Raw genomic sequence first — 24,199 nt, forward strand, 5'->3', positions numbered from 1 at the left:
TTGTTGTTGTTGTTTTTCTAGCCAACCCAGTGAGTGTGAGGCCACTGGAATTTTGATTTGTTTTTGTATCTTTCCTGCTCCCCACCCATAAGCCGAATTGTTGGTGGCATTGTACTTTCGTTACCAGCCACATTTTATAAGAGTTAATGAGCGGGCTGAGCTTGCCTCCTGTCCTTATTTATAATGTGATCTTGAGCACGTCACTCGGCTTCTCTGAGCCCAGATTCTTTCCTCTAACATGGGAACCTCCAGAGCTGTTGAGGGGCAGAAATGAGCCAGAGTCAGTGCCTGCCCCAGGGTGATTTCGCAATACAGGTTTGCCGTAATTATCACAATCATGATGTCCCGGTGCCTAGGACTGAGTAACTGTAGAATAAGTGTTAATTAAATAAATCAGTGAACCCTTGGATATTGCTCAACTAGCCCTCTTTTTTATTTCTGCCAACTGTTCCCTGAATTTGAGACAACTGTCTTGCAAATTGATCACTCCCAAGGTGAGGCAGAGAGAAGGAGTAGTGGATCAATGGGACCACTTCCCTTGGAAAAATACAGCGTGAAAACCTTGATAGTTGTGTGTTGGAGGCGAGGGTGGGGGAGAGCTGGAGAGAGCAGCTGCTCATAACCTTCGAGGAGAAAGAGGAATAAAAGAGCTTTTTTTTTTTTTTTTTTGACATGAAAAACAATTTTCTTAGAAAGCGGAAGATAGAGGATGACACTAGCAGCTGCCTTGTTGAAGGTTGGTCAATGCCCCCCCCCCCCCCCCAAGAGGAAAAGAGCAACTCTCTTCACTCTGGAAAGGGCTTGAGGGCCCCTTAGGCGCTGAGAGCCCTGTAGCTGGCCTTGCTCCTTTTTCCATTTCCTGTAAGGGCCTCTGGGGTGGACGTACTCCCGCAGGTCAGCCTCTGGGCAGCTTTCTTTAGCTGCCATGGATCTTTCTAGAATCCACCTCTTAGCTCACTCCAGCCACTCTGGCCTTCATTCTCTTCCTGAATCTCTCCCTCTTCCCACCCCTCTGCCTGGTGTGTCCCCCTCTCCACCTCACTTCCATTAGGCCTTCCTCAAACCTCACCTCACAGAGGCCTTGCCTGAGCGCCCTGGCTGACGTGACGGCCCCCACATGTGCCCCACCAGTCACCATTCTCTTACCCTGCCTAGGATTTCGTGCTTGCTTTTTAAATGTTTGTGTTATGTTTTTAAATGAAATATTTCTAACTTAAAAGAATAAAACAAATACCCAGGTAACCATGTCCGAGGTCTGACAAATGCTAATAATATTCTTCCCTGTTTGGTTATTTCATATCTCCCCTTTTAATCAACTTTATTAAGGTATAATTTACATACGATAAATACATACATTTTTAAATACGTAGCTTGTTGATTTTTGGCAAATGCATGCATGTAACTGCCACTATAATCAAGATACAGAGTATTTCCCGCGCCCCAGAAACGTCCCTCATCTCCCTACCCTGCTGGATTTTTCTTTTTGTTTTTTTAATTAAAAATTTTTTTCTTTAATTTTTTAATGTTTATTTTTGAGAGAGAGAGTCAGAGAGAGTGAGTGGGGAGGAGCACAGAGAGAGGGAGACACAGAATCCGAAGCAGTCTCCAGGCTCTGAGCTGTCAGCACAGAGCCCAATGCGGGGCTTGAACCCACGAATCATGAGATCATGACCTGAGCCGAAGTCGGATGCTTAACTGACTGAGCCACACAGGCACCCCTCATATTCAGCATTATCTGAAATCACCTCATTTGTGACTTTTTTTTCTTTTAAGTTTATTTATTTATTTTGAGAGAGCGTGCGAGTGGGGAAGGGGCAGAGAGGGGGAGAGAATCCCAAGCAGGCTCTGCAATGACAGCATGGGGCTCAAACTCATGATCGTGACCTGAGCCAAAAGCAAGAGTCAGATGCTTAACCAACCGAGGTGCCCCCATTTGTGCCTTTTTTAGTCTGTTTACTCTCTCTCTGTCCAACCACAGTGTATGTTCATGGAGGCAGGGACTGTGTTGTTCCCCACTCCTTGCATGGCATGGCCCACAATCAATCTATCAAGGTCATGATACTGTATTTATTATCCTTGTGTGCACATCTTTTTTTTTTTAATTTTTTTTTAACGTTTATTTATTTTTGAGACAGAGAGAGACAGAGCATGAATGAGGGAGGGTCAGAGAGAGAGGGAGACACAGAATCTGAAACAGGCTCCAGGCTCTGAGCTGTCAGCACAGAGCCCGACGCGGGGCTGGGCTCAAACTCACAGACCGCGAGATCATGACCTGAGCCGAAGTCAGCCGCTTAACCGACTGAGCCACCCAGGCGCCCCATTTTTTTTTTTAATTTTTTTTTTTTACGTTTATTTTTGAGACAGAGAGAGACAGAGCATAAATGGGGGAGGGTCAGAGACCTTGTGTGCACATCTTGACACACAGTGAGGTACATTGATGGGGTAATTCCTGGAAATGGAACTATGGAGTCGATGGATATTTCCTTCTTTTGTTATCCTAAAAGAGACATCTGTCCCCCTTTCTCTCTTGTAACCCGTGTCTCAGTCTGAGCACTGTTGCCATTTCGGGCTGGACCATTCTTTGTTTTGCGGGGTGGGAGGGGCGGTCTTGTACACTGCAGGATGTTGAGCAGCATCCCTGACCTCTACCCACTAGCTTCCCTAGCGTCCCCCACCTCAGTTGTGACAACCCAAAATGTCTTTAGAGAGTGAAAATGTCCCCGGGGGAGTTAGGGGCGGCAACATTGTCCCCATATGAGAACCACTGGTCTATCTCTGTAGGCTGATTTCCTGCCATACAGTTTTGTCCCTCAGTTTGGGCCTATCTCTAAATGAATTACCCTCGATGACATTAGATGTGTTGAATTTATTTTTTACCAGCTCAGTGGACTGAAGTACACCTTATGATCCCTACCTGGAGAGCTGTATCATGAGTTGAGCAGCTGGTTAGTTGTACAACCAGGAAAGTCTTTGCTCTAAGTCTACAAGGATAGGAATGCTTCTCCCTGGAGAATTCTCTGCATTTCTCGCCTCAGGATAAATATGTCTGCAGAGTCAGGCCCTGAGGATACTGTGTCTTCCAGGCCTTAAAGAAAAAGGGGGAAACCCCTTACAGCCGCGTATAGGGGCTGTCTGAACTTCCCTGATGAATCAGCACACTGAGTTGGCCATTCTTGTCTTTAAAAACCTGCAAGCTTGCCTGTAAAGCAGTGAAGGATAGATGGGGACATAGTGAAATGAAGCAGGCAGGTTCCATCTGGGGGTGGGGAGGGTGGGCTGCACTGTGGCCAGATGTTACGAGGTGGGGATGTGGAGCCCAGCCTTGCCGGACCTTCATTGTTCAAGAAAGGCAAGAAATCCAGAACTTTTTTTGAAAGTGGGATGTCTTGATTCTTGATTTTTATAATAATTAGCAACTTAGTATGTTTCAACTTGATGTGGGCCAAATGAAATGCATCTATCTATAGGCTGACAGTTTGTAACCTCTGAGGTAATGTGTGAGGTTACTTCTTGTTTGGGGACTAACTCACTCAGCCCAGAAATCTTTTGGCTTGACTGTGGATGCAGTCAGCGCATGTTTATTGAGTATCTACCACGTGCCAAACTATGTTCCAGAGCTGCCTGCCGCTTGACGTAAATTTGCTGGAATGACTGATATCCAAAAGGGATAGAGATTATGGGTGGGCAGGTGGATGGACAGAGTGATAAAAGAAGTATAGATGGATGATGGATGGCTGAAAGATGGATGGCTGATGTGTAGAGGAAGGATGGATGGATGAATAAATAGATGGAGGATGGCTAGCTCATGGGTGGTTACATGGATGGATGAATAGATCAATCTGATCTTTTAGAGATATATACTAAAGTATTATAGATAAGATCATATGATGTTTGGGAATTACTTCAGAATGATATGGGGAGTTGAATGAGAGTATAAGTCAATCAAGATAATTATTGAATCTGAGTGATGGTGGACATGAGGAGTTTCCTTATACTTTTTTGCTTTCTTTTGAATATGATTGGAAATTTCCCATACTAAAAATATTTGTTTTAATGTTCTTGTCATTTAGAGATACACTCTGAAGGATATACAGGTAAAATGACATCATGTCTGGGACATGGTTTAAAATATTCAGCTAAAATTTTTTGCAAGTCGGTGTATAGATGTGCTATGCTCTGAATGCTTGTGTCCTCCCAAAATTTATATGCTGGAATCCTAACGTCCAATGTGATGCTGTTGCAAGAGAGGGCCCTTGGGAGCTAATTAGGTTATGAAGGTGGAGCCCCCTTGAATGGGATTAGGGGCCCACATTGCTCCCCAGTCCCTTCCACCATGTGACGGCACAACAAGAACCCTGTGACCCAGAAGATGGCCCTCACCCAACCATGCCGGCACCCTGATCTTGAACTCCCAGCTTTCAGGACTGTTAGAAGTTTTTGTGGTTTATAAGCCACCCAATCTATGGTATTTTGTTGTATGAACAAAGACAAGTACAGACTAAGACACGATGAAACATCCTTTAGCAAGATGTTGATCGTTGTTACCACTGGGTGGTGGGTATATAGAGATTCATTACATGGGCCTGTGTAAATCTGTATATGGTTGCAAGTTTTTACAATAACTTTTTTTTTTTTTTTAATGGGACAGAGAAGTGGGGCCTCCTGTTTTCCTGGTACTTTTGGAAGTGTGGAATCAGGCTCTGGGTGAATTTCTCACAAGCATGGTAGTGTTGACATCAAAGGAATGGGTATTTAAAAAAAATGTTTTTTTTTAACATTTATTTATTTTTGAGACAGAGAGAGACAGAGCATGAATGAGGGAGGGTCAGAGAGAGAGGGAGACACAGAATCTGAAACAGGCTTCAGGCTCTGAGCTGTCAGCACAGAGCCCGACGCGGGGCTTGAACTCACGGACTGCGAGATCATGACCTGAGCTGAAGTCGGTCGCCCAACCGACTGAGCCACCCAGGTGCCCTGGAATGGGTATTTTTTAACAAGGGATGTCACTGGCTGAGTGTTGCCATAGTGAGGCTAGAAGCCAGGGCTCTGTTGTGGACCCCAGGTTGAGAACAGATTTCTTGCCCACATAGGTGCTCCCAACTCTGTTGGGAGGCAGAAAAGCACAGTGGTCGGAGTGTCTGGAATCAGCCTCCCTGGGTCCAAACACCAGTGCTGCCATTTTCTAGCTGTGTGGCCTTGAACGTGGGATTTCACTATCCTGTTCCTCAGTTTCCTCATCTATTAAATGAGAGTTAATAGTAACATGTTACAGACTCATTGTGGAGTAACATTGTTACAGACTCATGTACATTAGCACGGTACTTGATATGTAGCATGTATTTATTATCATTATCAGTGCTTTGTTGTTACTACTGCTAAGTATTTTAAGAAAATAAAGAACTTTCTGAGATAGGTGGGATGATTGAGGGCAGAGGCTAAGAGAAGCCCAAGAAAGAGGCACCCAGTGTCAAACGATCCACCCACAGAAGCCCATTCATAAGCTGCTGGAATCACTTTTCTGCAAGCTAGGTACAAAAAGGAATACAAGAAAAAAGCAACTTCCCAACCATTTCTTTTCTCTGCAGAATGAGGTAGAGTTGGGGGAGCTGCTTCTGTCGCTGAATTATCTCCCAAGTGCTGGGAGACTGAACGTTGACGTCATTCGAGCCAAGCAACTTCTTCAGACAGATGTGAGCCAAGGTTCAGGTACAGTGTGACCCTTCCTTCCCCCTTTCCTTAACATAGCACCTTTGTTTGTTTGACATGGGGACTTGATTTTTTTTTTTCCTGCATTCCTGAGACTATTAAGAAGACCCTGTGAGGGTAAACAAATAGCTTTTAGAACGAGGATGTTAGACCAAGAGGAAAAATAAAGAATCAGATGTCTCTTAGGATGAGGCAGGTAAATGATGCCATCTCAGTAACCCATTTGAACTGGGGATTTGACTGAGACCACGTGTGATAACTACTGACCTCTGCATGCTCTTTGTATACACGCAGCCCCAAGGAAGTTACTTGCCTATCCAGATGCTATGCCTGCAATGCAGATGCTATGCTCCAGGTGGCGGTAGTGTGCACTGACCACACCTTCTGGTCTCTGGGCGTGTGGGGTATACCCTGATGTTTTTTTCCTTAGCTCATTTCAAGTAGACCGTGAATCTTTTTAAATCTGAGCTCTGAAAAGACTGTTGTATTTAAAGTGTCTGACTGTATAGCAAACCAATTCAAGCATGACTTTTAATGAAATGGAACAGATTCCATTCCATCTGTATGTAGCTTCTCCCTTGACAGCAAAGGATATTATCATGAAAGTAGCCAGGGTCTCTGGGACCTCTTCAGCTCAGTGGAGGAACTACTGTCTCCTCTAAGTACAGTAGCTAAAATAAATCACTTTTGCTATAAGGTGACAGCTGCATTTAGAAGACAACTTGCATTCTCAAAAACCACATTATAAAAATAGAGGTTTTGAAGGGGCCATTGGAGGGGATGGTATTAAGGCTGGAGAGTTTCAGACTCATCACCATGGGAGAGTCAGTATGATAAACTGATTAAGCATTCCAAAGTCAAACTGCCTGAACCAAGTCCTAATTCTACTGCTTACAAATGATGTGACCTTGAAGAGGTTATTTAACCTCCATAAGCCTCAATTTCTCCATCTGAAAAATTGAGATAATAATAGTACCCATCTCACTGGATTGTTTCAACAAATATTAGATAAGGTACGCAAATCTCTTTGTAAACTAGAAAGTGATCTAAGAATGATAGTTACTATTCTGATACTCCTACGTATGTGCTATGGGCTCACTGACAAGGTAATGGGTTTCTAGGGGCAGAAAAATGAGGGCAGGCTCTGGGTCTGACTCTTCTCCCACTAGTCTGATCTTAAGTAGATCATTTCCTATCTTGAGTCTTCAGTTTCTTCATCTGTTAAATGCATACAGTGCTTAACACATGGAAGGAGCTCAATAAATCTTGGATGGCTGGAGGAAGAGAGAAGGGGATGAATAGATAAGCAGCTGGATGGGGAAGAGAGAGGAATGGATAATGGACGGATGGCTGGGAAGATGGATGAACAAAAGGAGGGGTGGATACCTGGACTGATGGATGGAAAGATAAATGGATTGATGGGGATAAAGAGTGACGAAAGGATGGGTAGGTGGTTGGGTTATCAGATAGATGGCAAGTTGGATGGATGGATTGAGTTTCATGAGCTCCAACATTGTATAATGCTGTGTCCGATTCCCAGACCCGTTTGTGAAAATCCAGCTGGTACATGGACTCAAGCTTGTGAAAACAAAGAAGACATCCTTCTTAAGAGGAACAATTGATCCTTTCTACAATGAATCCTTCAGCTTCAAAGTTCCCCAAGAAGAACTGGAAAATGCCAGCTTAGTGTTTACAGGTACGTTGTGTTCCAGATCCTGATGATCTCCAGGTGAGGCTATTCCACTTATTGTCCTAAAAACAGAAGGTATGTAGAGAGGACAGTCTTTAAGAACTTTATGTCTGGTATTCAGCTACCTGGGTTTGAATTCATTTACCACTTGTGAACTTGGGCAAGATTCATAAAACTGTACAGCATGATTATTACAAATGTCAACTTTGGAGCCAGGTTTCCTGGCGCTTCCACATAATTACTGAAGACTTGGGCAAGTAGCTTGGCCCCTCTGAGCCTCAGTTTCTTCACCTATGAAATGGGCAATAATAGTACTTGCTTCATAGGTTTGTCGTGAAGACTAAGGGACTTACAACCTGGAAATAGTAATGAGTGCTCACTATGTTAGTTTTGGTGGCATGATCATTCCAGTAGCTTATAGTCTAATAGGGAAACATGAGGAAATAGGGTCACCTAACTCGGGAGGATTTTGAAAGCCTTCCCAGAGGACATGGTGTTTAAGTAGAGGCTCCATGTGCCACTCTGGTTGAATTTAATCGGTTGTTTTCAGGGTGTATTAGTTATCTATTGCTGCAAAACGTATTTCGTGACTTAAAACAGTGAACATTTATTAAGCTCATAGTTCCTATGGCTCAGGAACCCAGGCATAGCGTTGCTTGGTGCTCCTGGCTGAGGTTATCTCACAAAGCTGCACTCAAGGTATTGGCTGGGGCTGCAGTCTCATCTTAATGCTCATCTGGGGGAGGATCTGTTTTTAAGCTTATGCACATAGTCAACGGTTGGCAGGATTCCTTTTCTTGCAGTGGAGATGCATGAGATTGGAGGCTTCAGTTCCTTCCTGGATGTCAGCCAGTGACCTTCTTGTGTTTCTCATCACGTGGGCTTCTCCATGGGGTAACTCACAGCATGACAGATGGCTTCCATCAGAGCAGGCACATGAGGGAGCAAGATGGAAGCCGGAGTCTTATTGTTAACCTAACCTTAGAAATGATGTCCTGCCACTTTTGCCGTATTCTGTTCAGTAAAAGCGACCCAGTGGGTCCAGCTCACCTTCTAGGGGAAGGGGATTACAGGAGGGTGTGAATACTGGAAGTTAGGGATCATTGGGAGCCATTTTGGAAGCTTGCTCCCACAGCATAGAACCAATAGAAGTAATGGTTTTTATTTCCTGTGTCCTTGTCATAGGAGGGGCTTCACTTATATTATCGCTAATACTCATCATGATTCCCCCTGTCAAGTCAGTATCATCCCTGTAGACTTACAGGGCTGGGGATCGAGACCAAGGCTTAAAACCTGAGCGAGCCACCCAGCGTCAGACTGGTAGAATCAAGATTCAGGCTCTAGTCTTCCTCGCTCCAAAGATGAAGGGGTCTGCCTTTCCCAAACGCGCAGGTAGTGCTGGCATTGGGGTTCTGGCATCACACTGAAGAGTCCTGCTCCAGAGTAGTCAGAAGCTTCATCTGTTTAGATCTAGTCTAAAACCCTTAGCTGCAGGTCTCCCAAGAAAGAAGGCTGTGGCTGAAAAGCCGTTGCATGTGAGGCTTCCTCTGCATGGGCTTATTGCTTCTCATCGCCAAGATTGCAAATGCGCTGTGCTCCAGGACTCCCCCGAGGCACGTTGGTTCTGGGTTTTCTAAGGGCCTGTCACCCAGAGAGTCTGCATCCATTCAGGGGATGCCTGCCCTAAGCAGACACGACAGTCCTATCTATTGCAGCCTGCGATGGCTGCTGTCCAAGGGTCCCACTCTCCCCAAGGTTTCAGGTGAAGACAGAAGACAGTGATTCCCCTGAATCTTTAAGTGGTAGAGGGCAGGCAGTGGGAGCTTTATTGAACCAAGATAAGATCCAAGCATGGAATATGGATTCCCAAGACCCTACTGAAAATAAAGGACTTAATGTTGCACGTGGAGATCAGGAGGGGGCCCAGGGGGCATTGAGTGCCCATAAGGAAAGCCCTGACACTTGGGTATTTTACTTTACTTAAGATTTTATGACAAAAGTAGCACACGCCCGTTACAACCAAAAGATGCGAATGGACAGAGAATCAGAAGAGCAGGGGGGTTTAAATGCATGGGCTGTGGAACCAGGGCCTGGGCCTTGGCTTTATGGCCTTGAGCAAGATATGATGGCTATCAGTTGGACAACATAGCTCTAGGTTTTACCTGGATTTATTTTCAGTTCTTGGTCATCCATAGCTTTTTTTTTTTTTTTTTTAAAAGAATGTTCTTATTTTTTTTGCGTCTTTAATCATCTCTTCTAAAATTTGAGCATTTATTGCTCTAACAGCTATATGCTTACTAGGGTGTAAAATGGGTGTAACTACACAAGGACGTCTTGAAAGATTGTTATGTGGGTTAAATGAGAACAAGACATAATCTTTGCTAAGCACTGTGTCTAGTGCACAGCAAGCACTTAGTAACCGTTAACTATTATTATTTTTTGTTTATTTATTTTGAGAGAGAGTGCATGGGGGAGGGGGAGAGAGAGAGAGAGAGAGAGAGAGAGAGAATGAGAATCCCAAGCAGATGCCACCTTGTCCGCACAGAGCCCAACTTGGGGCTCGAACTCACGATTTCGAAATCATGACCTGAGCTGAAATCAAGAGTCAGATGCTAAACCGATTGAGCTGCCCAGGTGCTCCAGTAACTGTTAATTATTATTTAAAAAAAAGTTTTTTTAACATTTACTTATTTTTTGATAGAGACAGAGCGGGGGAGGGGCAGAGAGCGAGGGAGACACAGAATCCGAAGCAGGGTCCAGGATCCCAGCTGTCAGCACAGAGCCGGACACGGGGCTCGAACTCACGGACTGTGAGATCATGACCTGAGCCGGTTGGACGCTTAAACCACTGAGCCACCCAGGTGCCCCTGTTAATTATTATTAAAAGGCAGTTTTACTCTCTTCTTCATCCCCCTTCTAGTCCCTTAAGTCACCCTTAATCTCCCTTAGTCTCCCTTAAGTCACCGGTCACCACCCGGTATGTATCATTTCACACTTTCTTCCTTATTCACACAAACATCATCCACATACAGAAAATTCAGCTCCTTTAAGAAGTTATTCATTAGGGATATCTGGGTGGCTAGTCGGTTTAGTGTCAGATTCTTGATTACGGCTCAGGTCATGATCTCAGGGTTCGTGAGTGTGAGCCCGGCGTCCAGCTCTGTGCTGACAGTGTAGAGCCTGCTTGGGGTTCTCTCTCTCCCTCTCTCTCTGCCCCTCCCCCCTGCCGAAATCAATAAATAAACATTTCTTTTTAAAAAAGAAGTTATTAATTCAGGAAGTATGTATTGAGCACGTGTGCTGTCCCAGACACTGTTTCCGAGGGCTGGGAATATAGCAGTGAACAAAACAGCCCCTGCTCTTCCTGCTCTCATGGAGCTTTTGGGACTGTTCTGTGGACACTACTCTGAAACTTGCTTTTGTTTCATTAACAAACGAATGTGTGCAGTCCCTCCAGGTCAATGCAAATGTTAGTGGGCCTAGCTCCTTATTTTTTATAATCGCATTATATGCCGTCCCCTGGTATAGTATAGTAACAGCAGAGATTACACATAGTGGGGAGCGAGGGAGGGTGTGGGAAGGCCAGGGGCATGTGACAGAGCTTGAGATAATGTGGTAAGAACCTTGCAGCAGAAAAATACCCAGAAGGACAGAAAGTTTTGACATCCATTCAGAGGTGTTTTGAAGCCTTGAGTGCCATATGTGAACACCGTAGGGCAGAAGCCTCAAACTGGGGCAGCTCTCCTGCCCCCACCCCCATACAGCTCTCAGTCACCCCCCTGCACTTATGGTGACAGTTATCAGACAAGGCCCGTGCTCTCCATTTGTGGAAGACCTGCTTCTCTTGTTTAAATGTTGGGGTTTTTGAGGGGTGCCTGGGTGGCTCAGTCGGTTGAGTATCTGACTTGGGCTGAGGTCATGATCTCACGGTTCATGAGTTCGAGGCCCCGTCAGGTTCTGTGCTGACAGCTCAGAGCCTGGAGCCTGCTTCTGATTCTGTGTCTCCCTTTCTTTCTGCCCATCCCCTGCTCATTTTCTCTCTCTTTCTCTCTCAAAAATAAATAAACATTTTTCAAAAATTTATAAATGTTGGGGTTTCAGGCTCCTAGCTCGAGGGCACCTCTTGCCAGCTTAAAGCCCATTGAAAATATTCTTTCTAGAGAAGGAAGAATCTCAGGTCTCCCTGCCTTCTTCACTAAGGGATTCTTAACTCTGGCTGTATGTACTTCAGAATCGACTGGCAGCTTTAAAGTGCTACCAATGGCCAGACCCCACTCCCAGAGACTCTGACCAACTGGACTGAGTCTGGGGTCTCAGCTCTCTCTCTGTATATGTGTATGTGTATTTTTAAAGCACCCCAGATGTTTAAAGCAACGCAGTCAGGGTTGAGAACCATAGCTGTGAGTGGAAATCCCAGCTGGGATGGCATTTTTCATGAAGGGCCCTGGCTGCAATAATAAAAGAAATACAGACTGAACTAGTATCTATCTAGGCAATTGAGGAATTGTCCTGAATTCAAATCTAGAATGTTCTAACTTGCTTTATTTATCAGCTAGGGGAAAGAGCTGTCACCTCCAGGCTAAAGATCTGAAACCTACCTATTAGCTTGTTTCCAAACACTTCCCAACCAAAGTAAGGTTGATCTGCACTTTGAGCATTTGTGGAGAATCCTGGTAAAAGCCTGTAATTAGCTGGCGGGTGGGGCTTTCTTGGCAGTTACTTTCCTGTGTGGGATGAGGGTTCTTCTGCAGTTTTCAATCAGGTGACTTCTGCAGCTGAAGTTTAAAAAGGGGGTGTGGGGTGGCTTTTCAACTCATGGGGGAGAAACATGCAGCCCAAAGGTCTTCCGGGGAAAGTAAAGTGGATTTGGCCACTGTGGTTAGTGGGCTATTATTGGAAGTGGGGGAAGAAAAGAAGGAAAAATAGAAATGCAGATTGATGGTGCCTCTGCAAAAAATTAAAAATAGAATTACTATGTGATCCAGCAATTGCGCTCTGGGTATATCCCCAAAAGAATCGAAAACGGGACTCAAAACAGACATTGGCGTATCCACGCTCATAGCGATATGATTCCCAGTAGTTAGAAGGTGGAAGCAGCCCAGGTGTCTGTCAATAGATGGCTACATGGATAAACAAAATGTGACCTGTCCCTTCAGTGGACTGTTATCCAGCCTTCAAAGGAGGGAAATGGTGACGTGCTACAAAGCGGATGAACCTTGAACGCATCCTGCTACATGAAATAAGGCAGATATGAAAGGTCAAATGCTATATAATTCCATTTATATGAGATGCCTAGAGTAGACAAATTGATAGAGGCAGAAAATAGAATAGAGGTTTAACCGGGGCTGGGTGGGGAGGAGAATGGGGACTAATTTGTTGGCGGGTGTGGAATTCTAGTTTGGGAAGATAAAAGCTTCTGGAGACGGATAGTGCGGTGGTTCTGCCACAATCAGAATCATCTCAATGCCACTGCATTGAATACCTAAAAGTGTGTAAGTGTAAATTTTATGTTGCGCATATTTTATGACAATTTAAAGAACAAAAACAAGAAATGCAGCTGGAGCTCCACAGAACGCAGGCGGTTCAGAGTAGTACGTGGATGCTGAGGCTGGCCCCTTGCCGACTGTTTTCCTGAGAAAAGTCCCTGCCCTTTTATTGTCACTTGAACGACCTAAATGTCATGGTTAGGGGCCACGCCCTGGAGCCAGATGCCCAGGGGTTCCTTCTATGATCTTGGCGCTTGCCTTGACCTCTTTTTTGCCTCACCTTCCTCATCTGTAAAATGGGGATAATGGTTCCTACATCAGTAGATTATTGTCAAGTCCAAACTGGGTTAATAATGTATACAAAGGCATAGAATGGTGCTTGGCTCAGAGAAAGTGCCCCATCAGTATAGCTATTATTATTATTACTCAGAAGACACCATATTTATATAGCTAGGTCCACCTTAAGGCTTTTCTGAAAGAAAGCAGGGCAGTACACACAAATAAATAATATTTTCTACCCACTTGCTAAACTTAAAGTCAGAGTTTCTGTGGAAAACCCAAAAAGGGAAGGAAAACTTATTTTATAGGGGCGCCTGGGTGGCTCAGTCGATTAAGTGTCCGACTTTGGCTCAAGTCATAATCTCCGGTTCATGGGTTCAAGCCCTGCGTTTGGCTCTGTGCTGACAGCTCAGAGCCTGGAGCCTGCCTCAGATTCTGTCTCCCTCTGTCTGCCCCTCCGCTGCTGGTGCTCTATCTCTCTCTCAAAAATAAACACTTAAAAAATACATATATTGGGGTGCCTGGGTGGCTCAGTCGGTTGAGCATCCGACTTTGGCTCAAGTCATGACCTCACGGTTCGTGGGTTTGAGCCCCACATCAGGCTCTGTGCTGACCGCTTGCTCAGAGCCTGGAGCCTGCTTCAGATTCTGTGTCTCCTTCTCTCTCTGCCCCTCCCCCGGTCACACTTTGTCTCACTCTGTTTCTCAAAAATAAATAAATGTAAAACAATTTTTTTGAAAAAAAAAATTACATATATTATGTTGGGACTTTAAAAAATCCTGAGGCCCAGGCCTCAGGCCAGAGCAACTGAATGAGCCAGAGCATCTGTGTTTGGGGAAGGAGAAGGGGGTGTGTGTTTCACGGCTCCCCAGGTGATTCTCTTGCACAGCCTAGGTTAGCAGCATTCGCCCACACTGTTCTGCCTCCCTCCTCACCCCACTGTCTGCTTGGAGGCCTCCCAGGCCTCTCTTTGAGAGTGAGTTCCAAGGCACCTGGTCTGCTTCCATAATTGCTTGGCTTTCTGCAGCTCTAGCATCAAATTAGTTCATTGAATCTGCTGGTATGATGAGGTGGGCGGGGTCACGTGGTGGAGGGTGAGATAGAAGGTCTGGAGCGATGCTGCTACCTTCGCGCCTGGGAAGACTTCAGGGCTGATCGGGCAGTGGAGGACCCGCTGGAAAAAGTGTTGGGGTTTGGGAAGCAGGACATTGAAGAAGCCGAGGGCTTCTAGCTGAGGACAGGAGAGGAGGCCAGTCTGAGAGGGGCAGAGCCTTTCTGCGAGAGCCAGAAACTCCCTCGAGATGGAGAGACGCTGTGGGCTTGTTCGGGGCCACAGATGTTCCCCAGCATCTGGTCTCAGCCCACCTCTGCCACGCCTCCTCTCCAGCCTCCCCACAGCCTCTGTCTCCTCTCCCTGCCCAACTGACTGGGCACCAGGCGCAGCTCTGCCTCCTAGAGAAACGGGTGCACAGCCATTCAGAGTATAGATCGGGGTGACACACGGCTTGGTTCACATAACACCCTTACCATGTAGCAAGTGCATGTGACCTTGAGTCAGAGACGTCCCTTTCCCAAACCTCAGTTTCCTCCTCTTACACCCTTCCGACCTCTGTACATCATATAAAAAGCTTTACACGGTGCCTTGTACACAGTTTGTGCTCCGTGAATACCAATGTGATGGTGACGGTGATGATGACGGATGTTGCCATAGAGGAGCGGATGGACTCTGGAGTTATACAGACTTGGACTTGAATCTTGGCCCCACTGTTAGCCAGCTGTGTGACTTCAAGCAGAGGACTCCACCCCTCTGAGTCTGGACTTTCTCTTGTGTAAAATGTAGCAAATTATTCCTATGATGGGAAGTAAAGGCAAATCAGCATGTGGCCTTGTCCACCCCAGAAATAGCCCCTTGGAAAATCATGCCTGTCGTTTGAATAATTCCAGTGTGTAAGAGTTGAAATGCTGGCGCTTTTGAGGTTAATGGCTCGGCCCGGCTGCCTGTGGCTGTCTCCCTAGCCTAGCTCCCTCACCTAATCATCGTCACCCCAAAGCTGCCAGCTGGTACAGTGTCCACGAGCCAGGGATTGACACGAAAGCTGTGCCAACTCAGCCATAGAACCAGACCGGCTTGTGCTCCCTGAAGTGCCCTGGGGTTGGCAGTGTGTGGGAGGACCCGGCGGTAGGCGCTTGGCTCCAGCCAAGACCCAGATCCGGTCACAGGAAGCGAGCGGCCGAGCATGGAGACCAAAGCCTCCGCTTTCTGGACAGAGGGTAATGAAAGTGGGCCCCTGTGGGCCAGAGGAAGATTGCAGAGAGGAAGGCAGCCCCAGAAGGAAGCCCATGAACTTACATATGAACTCCTGGGCTCACCCCGAGCTGCTCGTGAGTGGATATGACCCTAAGCAGTACATGGGAGACTTTGAGAACCGAACTACAAAGTGTAGACTACTACCCGGGTCTGGAGCTGGCCCCTTGGGGACAGATAGGAATAGCACTGAAAAGACCTTGAAAACTAACTGACATTGGAAAAACAGCATATAGAAGGCGGGTTAGAACATGTGGTCTGAACCTAACCTAGTCAGTTGCCTGATGCAACTGAAAAACCAATATATTTAGAAGGATTTATTTATTTATTTATTTATTTATTTTAAAATAATTTTTTATTATTTTCATTTTTGAGAGAGAAAGAGAGTGGGAGCAGGGTAGGGGCAGAGAGAGAGGGAGACAGAAGATTGGACGCAGGTTGCAGAGCCTGATGCAGGGCTTAAACTCACAAACCATGAGATCATGACCTGAGCTGAAGTTGGACGCTTAATCAATTGAGCCACCCAGGCGCCCCTATTTAGAAGGATTTAAACAAGACCTAGAGTCTCATGATATAATATTCAAAATGTCCAGGATACACTCCAGAATGACCTGGTTCACAAAGAACCAGCAAAGTCTGGCAAATTGTCAGAGGAAATATAATCAGCAGGCACCCACTGCAAGATGACCCAGATATTGGAATGATCACACAGAGACGTTAGAGAAGTTCTTACAACCATGCTCCAAGAAGTAAGCGTGAATCCTCTTGGAAAGAATGGTATGGAGAGAATGTTGCAGGTTAGTAGAGAAACAGAAAAAAGAACCAAGTGGAAATTTTCGCACGGCAAAGTAGAATGACGAATCAGATATTCACTGGATGGGCTCAAAGGCAGAATGGAGATGATGGAGGAAAGAGTGAACTTACAGACAGATCAAGAGAAATGATGTACTGTGATCAGCAGAGTAAAAAGATTAGAGGGAAAGAGGAACAGAAGGGGAAAAGAGAGAAGTATGGTGGGGACCATCAGGATGGGAGTGGGGGACTTACCCCCCAGACGTCCCATGAGTTCCTTACCAGGTTGCTGGACCACTAGCTCAGGGGCCCCACGACTGTCCTTCCCTTCCCAGAAAGCATTAGCAAGTCACGAGGAGGCAGTATCACGCTGTGGTTGAATTCAGCCAGCCCTGCCCTCAGACCGTGACTGTGGGTAAGTGGCTTTGCCTTGGTGAGGCTCAGTTTCCTTGACTGAATAGTGGGGACATTATATTTATCGTGAAACCCCTGTGAGTTCATTATCTCATTTGGTCTTTCAATAAACTTATAAAGTGGCCATTATTCATTGGGGAAACTGAAGCTCAGAGAAAGGGATTGCAGTGAGTCGAGCCAACTGCAAAGTCTGTGAGAATGGTCCCCACAAGACTGCCCTGTTCTCACTTCAGACCAGCCGGCTAGAAAGTCAGGTCCCTGTGACCGTGCAGTTTCAATGATGCACAAGAATGACTCACAGGACTCCAGAAAGTGTTACTTATGACTACAGTCTCATGGTGGCAGAAGGACACAAATGAAAATCGGCCCAGGAAGGAGACACACAGGGCAGAGTCCAGAACGGGTCCAGATGCAGAGCCTCTGGTCATTTTCTCCGCAAGGAGTCCTGGATGGCGCTGCCTCTTCCTGGTCACTAGGTGTGCACTGTGCATAGAATGTTAGCAATTAGGGGAGTTCACCGAGTCTTTGGTGTCCAGAACTTGTACTGGGGCTCCATCTTGCACTCTCTGACAGCTGAACTTCAGCCTCCAGCACCTCCCAGAGGTCCAGCTAATACCTCTCATCATCAGTTCCTCCAGGAGACCCCAAAGCTCTCCCCATAAATCACATTGTCCAGTGGCCAGGGCCCTGAAGCAAACACAGCCCCTGCAGGATATTCCAGAAACCCGGAGATCACCTCCCAGGAGCCAAGGGCATAGACAAGATCACTCTGTGGACACAATGAATTCTTTACTACGTAGGAAATAACTGGGCACTTGGGCCACGAGGTCATCCATCTGGTGAATGGTTGGGCCAGGCTTCCAACCCAAGTTGTTTGGTTCCCAAGTCTTCCTCACTCTTAACCAACTACACTTTGATAACCGTGTGAATCTCCTGGCGATCTTGTTAAAATGCAGATCCTGACTCAGTAAGTCTGAGAGAGACCTGAGCCTCTGTGTTTCTAATAAGCTCCAGGTAACACTGATGCTGGCCTGAAGAGCACGCTCTGAATAGTAGGAAGACACTTCACCTGTTCTCCCAGCTTACCCCATTATGTCCAGGGCACAGAAGGCAGTGTGAGTTTGGAAAAAAGTACCACAGGGCAGGTCAAGTAGAGGCTGTAGGATGAGAAGCTCACTTTTTTTTCCTAAGTGCCTTGAGAAGCCCTTGGAGGGTATTTGGCCAGGGAAGTGCTATGATCATGTTTTAAAGTATCAGTCCAGGGGCGCCTGGGTGGCCCAGTCAGTTAAGTGTCTGACTCTTGATTCCAGCTCAGGTCATGATCACAGTGGTTTGTGGGTTCAAGCCCCACATCTGTGTTGATGGCAGAGCCTGCTTGGTATTCTGTCTCCCTCTCTCTCTGCCCCTCCCTTGTGCGCACTCTCTCTCTGTCTCTCTAAGTAATAAGTGAACATTTAAAAGAATTAATAAACTATCACCCCAGCTGTTGAATGGAGGATGGTGTTGTCAGAAGGCAAGAGGGGGAGCAAAGAGACCTTATGGAAGGCTACAGTGCTGGTCAAAGGGACAGGTGATGGTGGCTTGGACCACAGAGGTGGCAAAAGGGGGTTCAAAAAAGTAACAGTGAGATCTAAGGTAGGAGGCAGAGTCAACAGAAAGTGCTCATGGTGTAGATGTAAAGGACACTCCTCTATCTTGGCAAGCTCCTTAACTCCTCTGAATGAACATTTCCTTGTCTGTAGATTTCAGTCTCCCAACTCTTAGAGTGTCATGGGGACAAAAGGAAATGATGTACGTAATGTTATTAGCACAGCAGTTGGCCCTTAGTGAGGGCTCGGTGGATGTGACATTGAGCCTGGATGTGGGCATAGGCAGTCAGCAGATGGAAGCAGACGCCTGGCTCTCCTGGCAGAGCACTCCCACCTCACTTCTCCTCCGGAGAGCTCCTTGAGGCTGCCAGAGTCCATCCACCCAGGTGGTAAAACTTGGCTGGATCTTAAACATTCATTTTGGGTTCTGGTGGCAGCCTTTAAAGACCAGGCCAGCTGCCAGGGCTCCTGGGGATTTTTACTCCATTTGCATGGTTGTTTAATGTGTTTGGTGCCTTTGGAGGGAACCTCATTCCAGGCAAATCTCCATGGGGGAAAGCATCAGGGGGCTGGGGATTTATCCAACCACACGTGTCCCTGCAGAGCCTCAGCAAGGAGTGGGAAAGGAGAGCCAGTGAAGGCCAGATTCAGCCTTGCCTTGTGCTTCAGTGCTGGCGAGAAGCCGCCGGGCTCAGCAGCCAAGGCCAGCACCTGCTGGCTGTAAGACGAAGGCTTGCTGGTGGAATAAACCAGACACCATGAATATCCTTTCCGGAGAGTCCTTCTGTCCATTCTTTGTCTTGACTGCACCAACCCAGAGCTGCTCGTGCGGGAGAAGGCTTAACCTTTAAAACACTAGGGACTGTGGGGCACAGGCTGAGTGTCCCTTATCTGCCTGCATCTCGGGGAGACCTTGTGGATCAAGCTTTGGCTTAGAAGTCAGAGAACCAGATCCAAAGAGCGTGGTAACTGAATCATCTCAAGTAGGACCTTTTCATGCTGTTGAACGTCCATTTTCCACCTGTCAGATTTAAATAACATCTACCTGGAGGGGGCATCTGGGTGGCTCAGTTAAGCGCCTGACTTCAGCTCAGGTCACGATATCACAGTTAGTGAGTTTGAGTCCCACATTGGGTGAGCTCGAGCCTCACTTTGGGTGAGCCCCACTTCTCTCTCCCCCTCTCTCTGCCCCTTGCTTGCTTGCGCCTAAAATAAAATAAAATAAATAAAATGAAAATATAAAAACATAGGTTTACCTCAAGGTAGCTCATTCTGTCTTTAGCAATGATAGCAAACACATACATGGCACTTCCTGCGTGCCCAGCACTGCTCTGAGTGCTTCACATGAATTAACTCATTTAATCTTCATGGCACTGTGACATAGGAATTGCAATTATGTTATGAAGGAGGAACTGAGGCACTGATTGGGGAAGTACTGTGCTCAAGGTCTTCTGGGTCCAGAATCTGGACTCTCGGTCACTGAGTTACACAGCCTCAAATATTTATCAAGCCCCTACTATGTTGAGGTGCTGTGCTAGTTGCTAGAGAAATAGCAGAGAGGCAGAAATAACTAATCCTTTCATGAGACTGGTATGCTAGCTGGAGTGAGACAAAGAAACACCTAAATAATTACAGAGTATGGTGACAGGGGCCGGAGCATCACTTTAAACTGGGTAATATAAGCTTAGAAAGGGCTGGCTGGGGCGCCTGGGTGGCGCAGTCGGTTAAGCGTCCGGCTTCAGCCAGGTCATGATCTCACGGTCCGTGAGTTCGAGCCCTGCGTCGGGCTCTGGGCTGATGGCTCAGAGCCTGGAGCCTGTTTCCGATTCTGTGTCTGCCTCTCTCTCTGCCCCTCCCCCATTCATGCTCTGTCTCTCTCTGTCCCAAAAATAAATAAACGTTGAAAAAAAAATTAAAAAAAAAAAAGAAAGGGCTGGCTATGCAAAGATCAGGGAGAACAGTCTAGGCAGAGGAAATGGCCAGTGCAAAGTCCCTAAGGCAAGAATGAGCAAGAAGGCGAAAGTGGCCAGAGCATAGTTAATGAGGGGAGTGAGTTACATGAGAGGTCAGAGCAAAAGTAGCTTAAGCTTACTTGTTAAGCTTAGATGACAAATATTTCTTTCTCTTTTATTTAAGTTTATTTATTTTGAGAGAGCGAGAGCAGGGGAAGGACAGAGAGAGAAGGAGAGAGAGAATCCCAAGGAGGCTTTGTGCCGCCAGTGCAGAGCCCAGTGCGGGGCCTGATCTCACAAACCGCCCCCCTGAGACTGTTAGGCACTGAGAAAACTGGCGAACGTGACAGATGTGGCTTCTGCCTTCCCAAAGGAGTGAGATGATGTGCGTGTGGGGATACTTAGCACATAACAGATGCTCAGTGGGTGTAATTTTCTCTTTCCATGTGTGTAAGCTGACATGAAAGCTGCTCCCCTAGGTTTCTGCCTAACCCCCAGCCCCCACAGGAAAGCAGGATGTAGTTGGCTTATAATGGCAATCGTTTCTGGAGACAGCCTTAGGCAAGGGCATTCTTCACCCGCCAACAGGTGGGTGAAGAATGAGCAGAGCGGGCACAAGGGGTAGGCCTTCCCTCTGTCTTTAGGCGCTGGTGCCCCACTCCGGCCGGGGGAGGGAGGGTCTTTGCGGCTTACCTCACGGCTGCTTTCTTTGTGATCCTGAGTTACACAGGCCCAGGAAGGTGTCCGCTGGCCGGGCACCAAACTTCTCATTACGTGTCTGCTTTTAGATTCTATTCTGCCTAATTTTATCAGGGCTGGAGAAGCAGAAGAGAGGCAGCCTATGGATGATTCGTGGGTGGGATCCTCTTCCATCCTGGTTCAGGGTCATCTTGGCCCTCTCAGTGGTGTCTTGGGTCAGGAGGGGTCAGGACACTCCAGGGGGGCATGGGCAACTCTGTGATCAAATGAGGGTCCCCAGCCTTACTACAAGAAGTTTCTGTAAAGCCCAGGGTGTTCCTGAGGCATTTGAGGACTGGGGCAAATCATTATTTCCCAGGTTATTGAGGGTGCCTCACAAGAGAAGTCACAGAAGGGATAATGGGAAGGGCAGGAACTCAGTGGTAGCTCTCTTCCCACTTTTTTTTTTTTTAATTTTTTTTTTTAACGTTTATTTATTTTTGAGACAGAGACAGAGCATGAACGGGGGAGGGTCAGAGAGAGGGAGACACAGAATCTGAAGCAGGCTCCAGGCTCTGAGCTGTCAGCACAGAGCCCGATGCGGGGCTCGAACTCACGGACTGCGAGATCATGACCTGAGCCAAAGTCGGCCGCTTAACCGACTGAGCCACCCAGGCGCCCCTCTTCCCACTCTTAATAACAGGCAACCTTCATTAAGGCTTAGTGGATTCCAGGCACCGCCCCAAGGACTATCTGAGTTGGCCCTCACAACAACCAGACGAGGGAGGTGCTACTGTTATCCCCATTTTATAGAGGAGGAAGAACTCAGATGATTTGCTTAAAGTCACTGTATGAACTAAGGGAGGGGAAGGCTGCTGTAGTAGACCAGCCACGCTGTGTGGGGCTTAGCACGGTAGAAGCTTCTTTCTTGCTTGCACACTGGTGTTTGCGGGCTCCTTCACGAGTAGCCTTTCGTGCAAGGATTCAGCGACCCAGGCCCCTTCTGTTTTGTGGCTCTGCCGTCTTCTCAGGCCATGGAGGGTTTCACCTCCAGCTGGTGGTTGGGAAAGAGAGAGAAAGTGTTGAGGATTGTGTGGGAAGTTTTAATAGGCCAAGCCTGGAAGTTACGAATATCACTTTCACTTCCATTCAGACTCCGTTGGCTCCAGCTCCCCAAGAGGGGGAGGCTGAGATAACAGTCCTGCTGCTCGTCCAGGAAGAAAAGGCTTTGGTGACCTCATGGCCGTCTCTGCCAAAGGGGCCCAATTGGGCAAATAAAAGCCAACCTGGGCCCTGAACAAGCTTGCTCCCCTGCCTCCCCAAGCACCTGCTGCCTCTGAGCTCCCCCATGAGCATCAGTGTTGGGGGGATCCCACCTCACCGAACCCCAAGCTCGGGGAATTCAGCCCAACGAGAGCAGTTCCTGTAGTGAATTCGCCAGATACCTTTTGGCTGGCAAGCCCTGGGTACCTGCTGACGTACGAAAGGAGTTGACCACTGGTTCTCAGCTGGGCTGATGTTGTCTCCCAGCGGACATTTGGCAGGGTCTGGAGGTGTTTCTGGTTGTCACAACTCCAGGGGTGTCACTGGCATCTGGTGGGTAGGGCTCAGGGATGCTGCTGGCATCCCACAATGCACTGACAACCCCCCACGATGGTGCTGAGGTAGAGACACCCCCGAACCAGAGGGGTGGATCTGCTGGTCTTGGAGTTTGCGGGGTGAGGTGGTGACCTCTGTGAAGGGCAGGCAGGTGCCGGCTCAGAGCCAGTCTGCTCCAGTTAGGTGCCTGTTAGAGGCATGTTTCTTCTTACGGCATTTTAAGCTCTCTTCATTCTTAGTGGTTTTTCTTTGGCTGCCTGAGTGTGAAGAATTCAGGGGTAGAAACTCTTGGGTGAATGTGTGCTCATCTGTGCAGATTTTTCAAATGGCTTCCTTGCTTCCACCCATAAAAATGTGGGCAGACAGAAGCATGCTCTGCAAACAAGCCGCCTTCCCAGGTGGTATGACCTGGACAGATGGAGTGCAGCCTGGCTCTGCGGGCGAGGGGGTGGGGGGCCCTCTCAGGAAGAGGAGCAGGGTATTTTTAAATCCGGTCTCTGCTCCTCCCCACCTTGTGGTTTATGGGTACGTGTCACTTGCATGTGGTGATGTGCAGGGTTCACAAGGGAAGAGGGGTTCTGATGGCTTTTCAGTAATTATAAAGGATATATATTTATACACACATGTATGTGTATATAATACAACCATTAGGAGAGAGTAGAATAAAAAGTAAAAATTCTCCCTGCTTAAAGAAGGTTACTCCTAACAAGTCTTCTTTCTAGGAATATATGCATTTATGTGTATGTGCACATGTATGTGCCTATATATCTGGCAGGTGTACATGAGTGTGTGTGTGTGTGTGTGTGTGTGTGTGTGTGTGTGTGCATGTGTGTATCTCCACCTGCTATTGTGAGTATCCAAAATATATATGCTTTTCTGTAACTTGCTCTTTTCACATAATGGTTCTTGGGCATTTTTTCATATTAGCATACTTATATATAGGAGAGCCAGGCACCGTGGATATATCAGTGAACAAATTAGACAAAAATCCTGGTTTTGGGGCACCTGGTGGGGGGTGCTCAGTCGGTTAAGCGTCTGACTCTTGATTTCAGCTCAGGTCATGATCTCACAGTTTGTGAGTTCGAGCCCCATGTTGGGCTCTGCACTCACAGCATAAAACCTGCTTGAGATTCTCTCTCTCTCTCCCTCTCTCTCTGTGCCCCTCCCCTACTCTCTCTCTCTCTCTCTGTCTCTCAAAATAAATAAATATACGTTAAAAAAAAGTCCCAGTTTCATTAGGTGGCTACTTGAACATGGGAAGACAAGTAGCAAACAAAACAAATCCGTATGATGCCATGTAGAGATGATGTTCGGTGCTAAGGAGGAAACAGAAGGAAGGAAAGAGAATAGTGAGTTTTGGAGTGAGGATTGCAAGTTTTTCCAAGGTGGCCGGGAAAGGCCTCATGGAGAAGGGGACATCTGAGCCAGGATGTAAAGGCGATCAGAGAGGAGATCGGAGATGTGCCACGTGGATGTGAGTGAGTGCGGGAAGAGCATTGCAGCCAAAAAGGATAGCAAGTGTAGAAGCCTTTACATGGGAGAGATAGCCGGCAGACCAGCGTGGCTGACCCGAAGCACAGATTCCCCTAATTATTTGTAACAACCACGTGATATTTCATTAAGTCCAGGAGTTGAAGAAGTTATTTAATTAGTCCCCTGTTGGTACCATTGGGACTAATGCCAGGTTTTTTTTGCAGTTAGAAGAATCA

At 46.9% G+C, this 24,199-nt stretch overlaps 1 protein-coding gene across 1 annotated transcript in view; it reads left to right on the top strand.

Annotated features, from left to right (window-relative positions):
• Positions 1–24,199, top strand: part of SYT17 (synaptotagmin 17) — an 83,547-nt gene that overhangs the window by 43,524 nt on the left and 15,824 nt on the right. The window contains exons 6-7 of the mRNA XM_043560428.1: positions 5,586–5,706; positions 7,247–7,402. Coding sequence (XP_043416363.1) covers positions 5,586–5,706; positions 7,247–7,402 — 277 coding nt within the window. The remainder of the gene's footprint in view (positions 1–5,585; positions 5,707–7,246; positions 7,403–24,199) is intronic.

This window comes from Prionailurus bengalensis, chromosome E3, assembly GCF_016509475.1.
Source record: "Prionailurus bengalensis isolate Pbe53 chromosome E3, Fcat_Pben_1.1_paternal_pri, whole genome shotgun sequence".
Lineage (NCBI taxonomy): Eukaryota > Metazoa > Chordata > Mammalia > Carnivora > Felidae > Prionailurus > Prionailurus bengalensis.